This window comes from Dipodomys spectabilis, unplaced genomic scaffold (genome assembly GCF_019054845.1).
Source record: "Dipodomys spectabilis isolate Male_0828 unplaced genomic scaffold, ASM1905484v1 ptg000702l, whole genome shotgun sequence".
Lineage (NCBI taxonomy): Eukaryota > Metazoa > Chordata > Mammalia > Rodentia > Heteromyidae > Dipodomys > Dipodomys spectabilis.
Window position 1 is genome coordinate 126,297 of NW_024871379.1, and position 15,127 is coordinate 141,423.

At 43.3% G+C, this 15,127-nt stretch overlaps 1 protein-coding gene across 15 annotated transcripts in view; it reads left to right on the plus strand.

Moving 5' to 3' along the window:
• Afdn (afadin, adherens junction formation factor) overlaps nucleotides 1-15,127 on the plus strand; it is a 116,203-nt gene that overhangs the window by 89,318 nt on the left and 11,758 nt on the right. For all 15 annotated transcript variants that reach the window (XM_042672377.1, XM_042672380.1, XM_042672376.1 and 12 more), the window contains 7 exons: nucleotides 1,876-1,941; nucleotides 2,130-2,203; nucleotides 2,896-3,014; nucleotides 4,747-4,941; nucleotides 5,253-5,344; nucleotides 5,656-5,841; nucleotides 7,717-8,715. In XM_042672377.1, the coding sequence (XP_042528311.1) occupies nucleotides 1,876-1,941; nucleotides 2,130-2,203; nucleotides 2,896-3,014; nucleotides 4,747-4,941; nucleotides 5,253-5,344; nucleotides 5,656-5,841; nucleotides 7,717-8,715 (1,731 nt within the window). The remainder of the gene's footprint in view (nucleotides 1-1,875; nucleotides 1,942-2,129; nucleotides 2,204-2,895; nucleotides 3,015-4,746; nucleotides 4,942-5,252; nucleotides 5,345-5,655; nucleotides 5,842-7,716; nucleotides 8,716-15,127) is intronic.

Sequence of the window (15,127 nt, forward strand, 5' to 3'; positions counted from 1 at the left end):
TAAACTTAAGAGTTGTTAATAGGTTAAAGGGGGAAAATGTGAACAAGTTGCAAGGGAAAATAAAGTCTTTCCACGATACTATAAAATTTTACTTTAATAAGTCATTTGTTGCTACCATTATACATCTCATTTTTTGAAACCGTCTTACAATTTTTCTTGAATGATACAGTGTTTCATAACTTACTCATATATGGATCTCCCTTTGTTGTGATTTAAAAATGTATACACAACCTGTTGGCATTGTGCATATGATTGCTTCCTTTAAAGTTCTGATAAGTGATCTAAAGTTGATTTTTTTGTTATGGTTATAAAGTAGAATATTGATGATTTCATAATTATAGCATCTAAATCTCACAGAATTTTATTTTATAACAATTCTATGTGGATGGAGCTTTGCTTTAATATTTAGCTAGGGTATGAATTACAGTGGACTGCTTTCTGCGTGGTTCTCTTACTCCTGTGCCCCCCTATTGTTAATAAGAAGAAGTTCTTCTCTTATTTCTTCTATTTTACTATGTGCATGCAAGGGCATAAGGATAAAGTTAATTTCTGTTCCAAGTCTATTGTTTAACTGATGTTAGGGGTAACTGGGTTTTTAAAAGGGTATTTGTTCTTTGAAATTTACCATAAAGTAGAAATATCCTATTAGTTTAGAAACTAATTTTATTGTTTGCTGTTTGTTTGTTTTTTTTTTTTAACCAGGAAGAGTGTTAATTCTACAAATACCATTTTTCAATCTCTGTTTTCATGTGAAGATAAGACCTAGGACTTTGTCACAGATATCTGTGTACCTGGGCTGGCTTTCTTGCACATTGCATTTCTCATTGTGCTCTCAGTGTTCTTACTTTTTCTTGTGTGTGAAAATACTGTACAGAGGGGTTACAATTACATGGGCAAGACAATGAGTACATTTCTTATCAAGCATTGTAGCCTCCTCCTTTGTTTCCCCTTCCCATCCCTTCCCATCCTGTTCCCCACTCCCTCGCGCCCCCGCCCCCCCCACCAAAGTTGTAAAGTTCATTTTCAACATAATGACTTGTACATCTCATTGTCGCAGTGGGTCCACCTGTATCCCTATTTAAACGATTTGTTTTTTCCCTTCCCCTTCACAAATTATACCGCCATCAAATACAGTGAAAGCAGGGGTTATACCGTGGGAGAGGGACATACAAAGCAACAAAGAAATAACCTTATAAATGCATTAGAAACAATCACATGAAAGAAAAAAAAATTTGAATACATATCTTAGGGTTCATGTCCCTAACATCACCTTATCTGACCTTTTCTGCTTGACTCAGACATAGACTAGTTATTGCAAATAAGGGAAACCATGGGACCTATGTTTCTTTGGGCCTGGCTTACTTCACTTAATATAATTTTTTCCATGCCTTTCCATTTCCTAACAAATGGGCAATGTCATTCTTTCTGATGTAGGCAAAGAATTCCACATTTTCCTGATCCATTCGTCTACTGAGGGTCATCTGGGTTGGTTCCATATCTTAGCTATAGTAAATAATGCTGTAATAAACATAGTCGTGCTGGTAGCTTTAGTGTGGTCTTGTTTGTGAACATTTGGGTAAATGCCCAAAAGTGGGATTGCTGGGTCATAGGGGAGCTCTATGTGGAGTCTTTTGAGGAACCTCCATACTGCTTTCCAAAGTGGTTGAAAAAGTTTACACTCCCAACAACAATGCAGTAAGGTTCCCTTCTGTCCACATCCCCTCCAGCATCTGTTGTTATTAGAATTCTTGATTTTAGCCATTCTAACTGGAGTGAGGTGGTATCTCAATGTTGTTTTGATTTGCATTTCTTTTATGACTAGGGAGGTTGAGTATTTCTTCATGTGTCTATTGGCTCTTACTTATTTTTGTACAGGGTGCTGGTCAGGACAAACTTGGGATCTATGTCAAGTCTGTCGTGAAAGGAGGAGCTGCAGATGTGGTTAGTATTATTTCCAGAGAAGCACACTTCCATGTGTCATGCATTGAACAGATGACATGAGCGTTTCATGGTGCTTGCAGTAATGCAGCACTCTGTGGGACTGGCTGGAAGAATGAATGTGACTTACGTTTTTCTCCCTCTTTTTTTCCCCTGACTCATCTGCACACCTTGGGGGTGGCACGGCTCAGGATGGACGTCTAGCTGCAGGTGATCAGCTGCTCAGTGTGGATGGACGGAGTCTTGTTGGACTCTCTCAGGAAAGGTACAGACTGGTTTGTCCAAGGCTTCGGTTTAACATGTTTGATGACATTTTGCATTTAATTTTTAAATTGAGAGACAACAAAATCATATTCAAACTCTGCTCCTATTTTTCTTTTATCTTTGCTGGTCCTGGGGCTTGAACCTCGGTGCTGTCCCTGAGCTTTTTTTCTCTAGTGCACTACCACTTGAGCCATAGCTCCACACCACTTGTTCGGTGCTTTGTTGGAGAGGAGTCTCATGGACTTTTCTGCCTGAGCTGGCTTCAAACTGTACTCCTCTGATTGCAGCCTCCTCATGAGCTAGGATTACAGATATGAGCCAACAGCGCCTGGCTTTTTCTTTACTTTTTTAAGCGTAAATCTCTTAGTACACAATCCATTTCATTTATCATTGAATGTGTTTTAACCAAAAGAGTTTATTTTGAGCGCGCGCGCGTGTGTGTGTGTGTGTGTGTGAAAGTGAGTATATCTTGGCTTGGGATTTTGTGAATTTTTGAATATCATCTTACTATTCTTACTATGATACCATGGGATATGTTTTCATACTTGTGTGTTTCATATTCAGAGGAAGGATTTAGGCAAAGGTAATCTGTCTGGAAGTTAGAACTATTGCCCAAATAGCAGTGTTGGTTATTTTGACCACAGTTAATGAATGTGTTCCATTTTTCTTACACTTAGAACATTTTCTTCCTAGGGCAGCAGAACTCATGACAAGAACGAGCTCTGTGGTCACACTTGAAGTAGCAAAGCAAGGTGCCATTTATCACGGCCTGGCCACCCTCCTCAACCAGCCGTCTCCCATGATGCAGAGAAGTATGGACCAGGAACAAGGGCCGCTGGCTTTTACTGATTCCCTACTGTGACATGTATTTTGTAGTTATAATCTCTCTCTGTTAGTCACAAAAAACCCTGTGGAACTGGCTCAATTCCAAAGTCAGGAAATTGATAATGAGTGTATTAAGCACGCAGTCAAGGACTAGCACTGGATCAAGGGCGAGGCAAGTGCCATCTGGCCACGGAGCCACGGGGCCACGCTTGCTTTATCAGCTTCTTCCCCCTGTCGGCACAAGCCGCACTGTGGGGAGCCTCTGGGAACTGCGCATTTTGCCAGTATTGAATATAGGGCTAGTTGCCTCCTCTTGAGTTTCCATAGCTTAAGAGCTAGGCAGGTGTAGCTGGTGTAGAATAGGCCCTCAGCCAGTACGGACAACAAACTGAGTTTTGATAGGCAAGCTCAGAGTAGTCTTTAGAAATGCAGGCCATTGTTTACCAAAGGAAGATATTGCTATATAAATGGATATGTACACGTATACATGCATTTGCATATCAGTGGCTATTTCAGTCATATTCAGTCCTGAATATGCTGAAATAAGTATGATTATCATGTTATATATAATTTATTTCCAATTAAAAATTCAGTTTATTTCTGGAATAGATTTTATAGTTATAATGTGAGAAGAAAAATCTCAGAACAACATCAATGAAACTCTTGGGCTTTTAAAAAGAACTGGTTGAGAAACCTTAAGTTATCTTTGACCTTCCAGGTCAATCTAAATGATACACTGTTTAACCTGTGCATTGCCTAAAAAGTATGGTCGTGGCTCAAGCCAAGAACTTCATATTCTTGAACCTACTGCTGTAACTGATAGCAACACTTCAACTGCAACGGCAGAGGCATCATAACAGCCTGAATATGAGCTAGAAACCAAGTGGAAAAATAGGTCATAATAGCAGAATCAGCAAGAAACTACAGTGGAAGGCTAGAGCAGAGACATGCTGCCACTACACCAGATGATAACTCAGAATTAAGACAAGGGCTGGGCAGGTGGCTCAGCGGTAGAGCACTTGCCTTGCATGCCTGAGGCTCTGGGTTCAATTCCCCAGCACCACATAAGCAAAAAGAAAAAAGCCAGAAGTGGCGCTGTGGCTCAAGTGGTAGAGCGCTAGCCTTGAGCTGAAGAGCTGAGGGACAGCGCCCAGGCCCAGAGTTCAGGCCCCACAACCAGACCCCCCCCCCCCAAAAAAAAAAAAAAAAAAAAGACAAGTAGTACTGGTGGCTTACACCTGTAGTTCTGGGTGTTCAGTAGACTACAATCTGAAGATCATGATTTGAAGTGAGCACGGGTAGAAAAGTCCATGAGACTCATCTCTAGTTAACTATTAAAGGACAAAAGTGGCGCTGTGGCTCAAGGGGCGGAGTGTCAGTGAGAAGGAAGGCCCAGAGTTTAAGCCCAAGGACCAGCGCCAAAAGAGAAGCACAGAACTAACAGAACCGTGCTGATAGCTTCCTTTAAAAGTGGCTACGTTATTACTTAAGCAGGCAAGCTTTTAGTCCATCAGAAGATAAGCTTTGAAAATGTATTTTTCTCATAGATGTCAGTATAGTGAAATGTTTCCAGTGTTCTCAGGATATTTGAAAACATCTTACTCTGTTGAGAACAGGTTTTATGAAATTTAAAAATTGGTTAATTTATCTATTGAACCAAAATACAGTAGTCTTAGAACCAATGAAGAGAAGAGGGGAGTGAACATGCTTTGTTTTCAGTTTCAGATCGTCGTAACTCAGGTAAACCCCGACCAAAGAGTGAAGGCTTTGAGCTCTATAATAATTCAGCTCAAAATGGCTCCCCAGAGAGTCCTCAGCTACCTTGGGCAGAGTACAGTGAACCAAAGAAATTGCCTGGTGATGACAGATTGATGAAAAATAGAGCTGATCACCGTTCCAGCCCCAATGTGGCAAGTAAGAAAAGCATCATTTTTTTCACTTTCTTTGTATATGTACAGTCAAGTATTTATTACCTGTCCCTTTACCAGAAATATTGGCCAGGTCATCATCCTACAACAGGGTCTGGGTCTGGGTTATGCTGGTGTAAGACCTGTGGACCTGAGGGAACCAGCTTCTGATAGGCCTTGTTTGTGCACTCTGCTAGACAGCTCACTAGCATTGTGCTAATTCACGAAGTATGACTACTGTCTCTGAAGAAAGTTCATTACAAAGCACTGAGTTCCTTACTTACTAGGGAACTTCTTTTTCTTGACTGTTCCCAACAGATCAACCTCCCAGTCCTGGCGGGAAGAGTACATATGCCTCTGGAACTGCAGCTAAGATCACATCTGTCTCCACTGGAAATCTCTGCACTGAGGTCTGGGAGAGAAGCTGGAAGGCTTGGCTGTGTAGTACTGGGGCTTTCTTAGACTACCTGATCTTTCTCACCAAATTAGCATGATTACAATTCCTAAATCTACACCATTAACCTCTCAATTTTTAATATAGTAATTAGGTAAATTAAGTTAACACAACTGAATAAAATGTGTTTCATTTACAGTGTAGTTTAATTTTTAAAACAGAACTTAGCATGTATATTAGTTTTGAATTTGTAAAACAAATCACTAGAGATTAGTCTTTGGCACAATTATAAAGAGCTCACCTTTCTTTGTTCTTCACATTTTGCAGGAGCAGACACCTCCGCCTAGACCTGAGGCCTACCCCATCCCCACCCAGACATACACCCGGGAGTATTTTACCTTCCCAGCCTCCAAGTCCCAGGATCGGATGGCTCCTCCTCAGAACCAGTGGCCAAATTATGAGGAAAAGCCACATATGCACACAGATAGTAGTCATTCCAGTGTTGCCATTCAGGTTAGAAATGAGGGGTTCATCAAATTTCTCTCAGCCTTCAAAGGCAGACCACTCAGCAGAATAAAAGCAGTGATTTCTAGGAACAGTTGCTTTTATTTCCTTCACAACAACAGGATTGTCTTATTTTTTCTTTCATGGTTTGGGGTTAAAAGGAGAGATTAGAATATGCAATAAGAAGAGGGATTCTGTGTTCTAATGTTTGGTTAGTGACATGTTAGTAATACAAAGCCTGAGTCGGTTTCCAGGGTGCTCGCGAGGGATAAACGAGACTTTGCTGACACTTGTTACCCTGTGTCAGTCCCACCGGAGGGACTGCGATAGGGTTAGGAAATGAGGCCGATGCTCATACAGTGCACTCACGCTGCCGAAGAGGCAGGCACTACCCAGTGATGGTCTCCAGATTCTGTCACCGCTGCTTTTGTGGAAGAGCACCAGGGAAAAGGCTGAAGCCAGAGGGTAAAGAGAGAGACAGACCTCTGGGCTCTGACAGCTCTGGGGCCTGTGGAGAAGCCTGGAAAGCTGCTGAGGCGCTGATTGGTAACAAGGGCAGTGTCAGGCTGGTCAGGCAGGGGAGCATTCTCTGCTGTGATTGGGAGTTCCAAAATTGGTACAATCTAGGATAGCGCTTAAGGATAAAAACCCTGCCTTGGCCTGCTTTCACTGTATTTGATGTTGGTGTAATTTGTGGAGGGGAAGGGAAAAAACAAATCGTTTAAATAGGGATACAGGTGAACCCATTGCAACAATGAGATGTACAAGTCGTTATGTTGAAAAACAAACTTTACAACTTTGGTGGGGGGGAAGATGAGGAGGGGAACTTTACAACTTTGGTGGGGGGGAAGAATGGGGGGGAACTTTACAACTTCGGTGGGGGGGTGGAGGAGGATCGGGCATGGGAAGGGATAGGAAGGGGAAACAAAGGAGGAGGCAACAATGCTTGATAAAAAATGTACTCATTATCTTGCCCCTGTAATTGTAACCCCTCTGTACGGTATTTTCACAATTAAAAAAAAAAAAAAAAACCCTGCCTTGGAAGTAGGTGATGTAGGGATTCCAAAGGTAATCAGTCTTCCATTAGCATGTCCAGGAAAAGACTTTAGAGTTGAAATGAGCCATGATCGATAAGAGCAGAGAGGGGCTGATAGGAGTCAGTGTGCAGGACGTGATCCTTTGGCCTGGTCCCCCACTCTATGCTGCCGCCTCCTAGGTGGCCCTGCATTGACCTAGTTCTGTGAGTACTAGATGCTTTCCCTTACATTGCCAGGATGACACACACTTCTGATAGCCAGCTGGGGAGGCGCCAGCCAACAGGTGCAAAATTATGGGTTCGGCAGCAGATGCAGGGTTTACATTTCCAAGATTGGAACAGAAACATCTCAGATAAAATAACTTGTCTTTGGATAAATGGCTCTATCAAAGAGCTCATAAAGCTATTCCTGAGCTCTAGAACTCATTCAAAAATGGCTCTCTGAATGGATAAAATGGTGAAGGTGTAGTAATTAGAACAACTAGACTTCGTCACAGGGGTTGCTTAGAGATGTTCTTGGTGCAGTTAGACTCACGCATACAGATGTGTCAGCCCTGTTGCTGGCCCCACTGCAGGGCTGTACAGATGCACTGTGGTCTGCTGTTGGAGCACCGGGGACTGCATGGTCCGTGAGAGGCCTGAGCGATGGTAGGTGCAGACAAGAAGTGCATCTTTTTGTCTTTTGGGCAGATTCCACGTGACCACCAGCTATAGAGCAGCCCCAGTCTTAGCCCAGGCTCTCCTCCTGCAGTGTTCCCTCGAGTCCAGGGAAATGGCACGTCTGAGCTTTTGGTAATTTCTTGTGGTGAGTGGCTAAAGTATAGAAGTTTCCCTTTTTCTGTTCCCAGCGTATTACCCGTTCCCAAGAAGAGCTTCGAGAAGAGAAAGCTTACCAACTTGAGAGGCACCGAGTCGAGAGCACCATGGATCGCAAGTCTGATAGCGATATGTGGATCAATCAGAGTTCCTCTGTGGAATCCAGTTCCTCCAGCCAAGAGCACCTGAACCACTCCTCCAAGTCGGTTACCCCTGCTTCCACACTGACCAAAAGCGGACCTGGCCGGTGGAAAACCCCAGCCGTGGTGCCACCCACACCAGTAGCTATCTCTCAGCCCATTCGAACCGACCTGCCTCCACCGCCACCTCCACTTCCTATCCACTACACCAGCGATTTTGATGGGACTCCGATGGACTTGCCTCTCCCACCGCCTCCTGCCAGCCAGGTGGGACCACCATCTGCTCAGGTGGCAGCCGCAGAGAGGAAGAAACGAGAAGAGCATCAGAAGTGGTATGAGAAAGAGAAGGCCCGCCTGGAGGAGGAGCGGGAGAGGAAGCGCAGGGAACAGGAGAGGAAATTGGGACAGATGCGTACCCAGTCCCTGAACCCTGCTCCCTTCTCTCCCGTGGTGGCACAGCAAGCAAAGCCAGAAAAACCGTCTACACTCCCACGGCCTCAGGAAACGGTTATTCGGGAGCTGCAACCTCAGCAGCAGCCCCGCACAATTGAGCGCAGAGACTTGCAGTATATCACCATCAGTAAAGAGGAGCTGTCCTCTGGGGACAGCCTGTCCCCAGACCCATGGAAGCGAGATGCCAGGGAGAAGCTAGAAAAGCAGCAGCAGATGCACATCGTGGATATGCTCAGCAGGGAGATCCACGAGCTGCAGAGCAAGGCAGACCGCACCTCGGAGGAGAGTGACCGCCTGCGGAAGCTCATGCTGGAGTGGCAGTTCCAGAAGAGGCTCCAAGAGGCTAAGCAGAAAGATGAGGATGACGAGGAGGAGGAGGATGACGATGTGGACACCATGCTGATCATGCAGCGCCTGGAGGCTGAGCGAAGAGCCAGGGTAAAGGGGAGAGTGGCTGGGTTATGTGCAGCTTTGCTTCCTCTTCCAGCTTCCGTGTGTGTGTTACAGGGACAGCTGAAGCCTTCGGTTGTGAGGAAGGGCCTTCCCCATTTACTGTGGATATTATTCTTGGCTGAGGTTCTACAGAATGAGCTAGATCGTTAGGGCTGGAATGTTTTGAGACGTATTTTGACAAGAATAAATGCAGTTTAAGTGGAGCTTTATTGTTTTAGGTAATGACTTCACATAATTATTCTTCTCAGGAACACTTCACTTATTAGTTAATAACTACCCAGGAACAATCAACTTGTTGATCAGGGATTGGCAGTTTTTGTTTTTTTTCTTAAAGGTCTCAGTGTTAAGCACCTGAGGCTTGGTAGATGGTGTATATGTACCACTCAGCCCTGCCTTAGAATGGGAAACAGCCAGTGTGTCTGTCACACGGTGGGTATGGCTGTGCATGCCGATGAAGCTACACAGAAATGTGGCAGGCAGTCGTGACCCTGGTCTTGATGTGAGCCAGATAGTAGATGTCAAGATCAGGATCATTTCCAGAAACAGAACCTTTGTAAACTGAAATGTCTGTTGATGTAGCAAATGTTTAATTAATTGTAGTTGTAGCGTAACAAACCCAAAACTTTGTATCTTGTTCATCTCTCCATAAAAATTTTTTTCAAATAAAAACTTTAAAAATTGAAGTTAGTTTAGTACAATAAATTATTAAAATGATTTTTAGATGAAAGCCAAATTCTTTGTTAACCCTATCAAGAGAGTTAACTGGGTCATTTATCGTTATTAATTCTGGCATTTAATACTGATTGTGGAGAGTGCCATGCTGCCATGTTATAAGTTTCAGTAATACCTTTTCTACCTACTCAGCACAGTCCTAATGAGAAAAGATGACCAAGAATTTGGGGGTTTTTTTTAGCAGGGGCAGAGGCAGGGGTGGGGGTAGGGAGGGAGGGGGCTCATTTGAGCTCTTGGGCTGTTTATAACAAGGCTCTATAGCTGTTAGACAGCACTTTTATCTTTTGACCTCATGAGGGAATTTAACTTATGTAATTGTTGATGAAATCACCAAGGCCAAAATAGTGTTCCTTTTCAGTTTGCTCTGAATTTTTCCTGCAAAATCTCTCTCAACATACCTACTTCTGATTATCGATCTACTTCAGCATGAATGTATTCATAACTGCCCAAAATTCAGATGGAATCTTTTGGAGATTCTTAAGTTTCTTAAGTAAGACCAAAACATAATTTGTAATTTTGACTATTACACTGCTTCATTAGTATTTTATCTGAAAGAACAGCTATGGGGTCAGTGACAGAGACTGTAGCCTGAAAGGTAGGTTGAATAGCTCTCATCCACTTCCTGGTCAGAGCTCTTGGGCTCCCAGTTCTACATGTTTCACTTAGTGGCACCGGTGCTGACGTGTCTGCTCTGTTCCCACCAGTCACGGAGCATTACGCCACAGCTAAGTGTGCACAGGGCCTCGTGCCGCCCACGCCCTCCCTGCAAGGCAGCGGTGACTTTACTATAGTCACACTTGGGGCCGTGCTATCTATGGCAAATGAGTATAGCAGTGTCCCACAGTGAAGCGTGAGCACCTATACCACAGCACTGCCGCCATTAACCTCTTCTGTTTATCATAGTTCTTCCAAATGATTACTGAATATTTCAAAGGATGCTAGCACAGACTGTCATAAATATGCTGATTTAGTAAAAAAGGATTTGTGTTATATGTATGTTAATAATTTCTTCACATAAGACAGCTAAGGGAAATTTTGCTAAGTTTTCATGTCTTTTACTAATGAAACTCAAGTATTTAATACTGTGTAGATATTTTCTCTTTCTGAATGCTAGAAGTTAGTCTGAGGTTCCCTAGTTTTCTCATCGGGTATCCAGAAACAGATGGAGCATGAGAGCAACAAAGAATGCTGGTGGCGGAATGAATACAGGTCTAAACCTAACTTTTTTTTTCACACTTCACTTTCTTTTTTTTTTCCTTCTCTGTTACCTGCAGCAGACTGCTATGCCAGCAATCTCTGTTCTAGATTTGGTATGTTCTTGTTTCTTTCCCTTTGGTACATTTTTCCTGTCTTGATTTTCTTTTCTCTTTTGGTGGTGGCTGTTTTATGTTCTCAGTAGATCAGTTCTCCAGGGTCTCCTAGGTGAGGAGACTAGCCCTGTGACTATTTAGAAGCATGCCTTTGAATGTTACTAGATTTAGTTACTCTTTGCTTTTATCTGTTAATTTTAAGTGTTATTGTTTGTTTATGGTTTTGATCTCTTCTCAGTTTTAGTCACAATTTTATTCTGTGTATTTTTTTGTAGTCATAAGTATATGAGCAAATGAAATAAAATTTCATTCTTGTTCCATTAGAAATAGATTTTAAATATTCAATTGCTATAAACTCATTTGAAATGGTACTGCTCCCATTTTTAAGATGTAACTTTTAAGGTTTACTGTGTATTGATAGAGTAAGGGAGATCTTTAATGAATATGCATTCTGTGGTTTTTTTTTTAATGATATCACATGGGTTTTAGTTTAGTTGGTCAGGGTACCAATTTATACTCTGCCAAAAAATACTTGTAGGTATCTTCTTCTGTGAATTTATTGTGTTGTCATTGTTGAAGAAATGTGGTTGATCATTTAGTGCTCCTTGGGTTTAAGTAATGTTTCCACCCGAGAGACTTAATTCTGACTGATCTATTTGTATTAACTTTAATCAGTGCCTGTTCTAAGTGACATAAAGCCACTATCAGACAGATTCAAATCCTTGAATCCCTAGGTGTGCTAACAGACATCCATAATCCCAGGATCCAGAATTTGAGACTAGTCTGGGCCACATAGTGAGACACGTCCCAAAAATAAAATAAATCTTTAACCTTAGTTTTACTTTAATGACATTTTCACCAAACAGTACTCCCCCCCCCCTTTTTTTTTTAACTTCACATATCTTGGAAGAAGATTGATTCGCAGAGAAACATTTCTTACCAAAGTCTCTCCTCCTTGGCTATCTGAGGGCGTATTTTCTTTTGTATTGTTTTATTCAAACATAATAAATAGATACGTTCCTTTCCCCCTTTGTGTATGAAGGTGTCCTTATAAGTCACTGGAAGATAGTGATCAGGTGAGAGTCTCACTGTACATGCAGGCTGGCCTGCAGCTGGGCATCTCTCCAGCCTCAGCCCTCAGGTGCCGAGACTATAGGCACCTACCACTGCGCTCCACTCAGAGCCAACTTAGAGATCATTTAGCAAGCATTGTTAGCGTCCATTGTACAGCAGGTCACTGACCCGAGACACCGCCTCACAAAGGTGGTAGCTGACTCTTGGTCCAAAGAGAGATTTTTGTTTTGATTTGTTGTTTTGAGACCCTCTTCTTTTATGGTCCAGGCTGGCCGCCAACTCTAGATCCTCTGTCCCAGCCTCTCAAGTGGTAAAATCACAGGTGTGCCCTACCACCTACCACGCCTGTCCCAGAGAGTTTACTGGGTTCCATAAACATTGTAACAAATAATAAGAATGACTGTATTAAGATTTATATTCCAAAATAAAAGGTTTTCTCTTGCTTTCAGAGAGTATTTTGAATGTTAGTACTGATCTTACCCATATGTCTGAACACTTCTTAGCTCAGTTTCCCAGTGCATGTTTGAATTTTCTATAGAATCTTAGGCAGTCCTTAGACCCCCCCCCCCCCCCCCCCCCCCCCCCGGGAAGGATGAGCAGGCGGAGGGAAGTCTGGTGGCTAGCAGTGCTCCGCTGTGCTGTGCTCCGAGGTGTAGGAGGCACGTGGGACTGGGGGGACAGAGCAGCCAAGTTGCAGAGGCCCAAGACTGCCTCGGTGCTTCAGTCTGGGCCGCCTTTCTCCCTGATCTCCCCGATGTGTGGAGGACAGTACTACTGGGTCCCACCTCCAGCCAGTCCTGTTTGGTGTAGCTAACACCTCCAGAGGGGCAGTGACCTTAGTCTGTCCAGGATGCTGGAAAAAAGTTCTGGCTTGGTTCACGGTGAAGTAATACTTAGTGAGGGGAATGTAGTTCTAGGACCAGATCCTCAAGTTCCCAAAGATGTGTGCCTTCCTAATTGTCCAGAGATAAAATCAGTGTTCACTTCTCCCTGATTTTAATTACTAAAAGGGTCTAGGAAGCTGTTCAGACCAAAATGCATCTCTTTAGAGAACCCCCTAGAGCACCAGGTAATGGTCACACACTGTCCACACAGCCTTTCTCTGAACTCCAGTGGATGAGTCATGTCGTGGAACCCTGCCCTGACTGCACAGCCTCTCTGACTGTTGTATCCTGTTCAGTTATGGCCTGGGATTAGACGATGTCAGCCACAGGTAGAGCCAAAACTCTGCCCCGCTGGAGTCTTACAGGCAGCTCCCAGTCCTTGCACTGGTGACAGGTTGTGTCATTCCTGTTTTTGTCTCTATTACTCATTTCTTTCCAGTACACTGTTAATGTGAGTAAAAGGCCAAGCTTAAGGTCTGTCACACAGACCAAGTACCAGGTAGCATTCTAACTACCATCAAGTCTTATCTGTGCTCTTCCTGCTACACAGTAACACCCCCTTTTCATAAAGTGGCAGTATTGGAATCATCTTTCAGTTAGAGGCCCACTGATATTCAGTGGGCTTGTCTCAGGTTTGACTTGTTACCACGTGGTCCTTGAGGCTCTGACAAGTATGAGAACTCAAAAGTTTTTATCATGGGTTGCTGCAGTGACAGTATATGTTCAGAGACTTCCATGACTCTTCTGAGCTGGACTCCACATACACACACACACACACACACGCACACATGCTACACTCCTGCACCAGACATAACCCTCGGCACCTCCTAGACTTAGAAGACATTGAATCCAAAGTTCACCATGGCCTTACCTGGGGGCAACACTACAGGAGGCAGCGTTGAACTGGGAGCGGTGTGTTCATTTTAAGACCAGCAGGTATGCATTATGAAGTAAATGTAAAACTCACATGATAGACAAGATCAGAGTTACCCTGTAGGAGCAGGTATAGCCTGGGCCTCTGAGCCTAACCTGCTGCTACGGGACTTATCTTTTACCGGGGTGTTATATCAGCTGAGTTTATGTCTTTTAACTTCTGAGATAAACTTATTTATCCTTAAAAAGGAAAGAAAAAGAGGGAAAGGAAGTGCGGCACGCTGCAGGTGGCCCCCGCCCATGTGTGCACAGTGCTGCTGTGAGGGTGCATCTGACTATAGATAGGGGAGCGGCTTCTCAGTGGCTCTCAGAGCGCCAGAGCGCTAAAGTAACCGTCATTTACTCAGGCATGTTGAACGGAAAAAGAGTATAAGCAGAAAAAAACGAAGGGAAGGTGTTTTGTTTTCTTTTAAAGAGCTTTAAGAGACTTGTGCACTCTGCAAAACTGTCAAAAAGAAAATGGTATTATGACCTCATTTTATAGACACATGGTTTAAATGAAAAGGCAGTAAGACAATACGTTTTGTAGTATAAAATTACGAACACACAAATCTCAAACTGCAAGGTGTGTGTGTGCATGCATATGTACCCTAGTGTGCACTATGTGCACTAGTCCTAGGGCTTGAACTCAAGGCCTGGTTGGTTGTCCCTGGGTTTTCTGCTTAAAGCTAGTACTCTACCCCTTGAGCCATGACATGAGTCTCATAGACCTTGCTGCCCAGGCTGGCCTCAAACCATGATCCTCATATCTCAGCCTCCTGAGTGGCTAGAATTACAAACATGAGCCACTTGGTGCCCTGCCATCCTGCACAAGTCTTTAATCTGAAAATAACTTGGTGGTTAGGGATGTGGACTTCCAGGGTAGCAGAACTTGGTCTTCACTGACATGTTGACAGCAGGGTCCTTTAGCTAGACCTCGGTTCTGGGTGTGATGCTCAGGCATGATGGGACTTAGGTGTTATATATTAGCCTTTAACCTTCACTGAGCACAGCACAGTACACTGTTGTCTAGAGTAAATTAAAAGAACTTTTTTTCCCCCTCTCCTTAATGCTTTAGAGGTGGGAGGGAAGTGAGGAAAGGTTTTTCCTTCTCCTTCTTTATAAATGAGAATATAGCTGGGTGCTGGTGGCTCATGCCTGTAATCCTAGCCTTGTTTCAAGAGGCTGAGATTTTAGGATTGCAGTTAAAGCCAGCCCGGGCTAGAAAATCTGTGAGATTCTTATCTCTAATTAACCACCAGAAAACTGGAAATGGTGCTGTGGCCCAAAGTGCTAGCCTTGAGCATAAAAGCTCAGGGACAGCATCCAGACCCCGAGTTTAAGCCCCATGATTAACCAAATAAATAAATAAATGAGAATACATATAACAGCCAGAGGGTTACTGCTTAGATACCTTAATAATAATAGCAATAGTAAATTTGTCTTTATTTTAAAAACAGTAACAAATGAACTAAACTCAAGGAG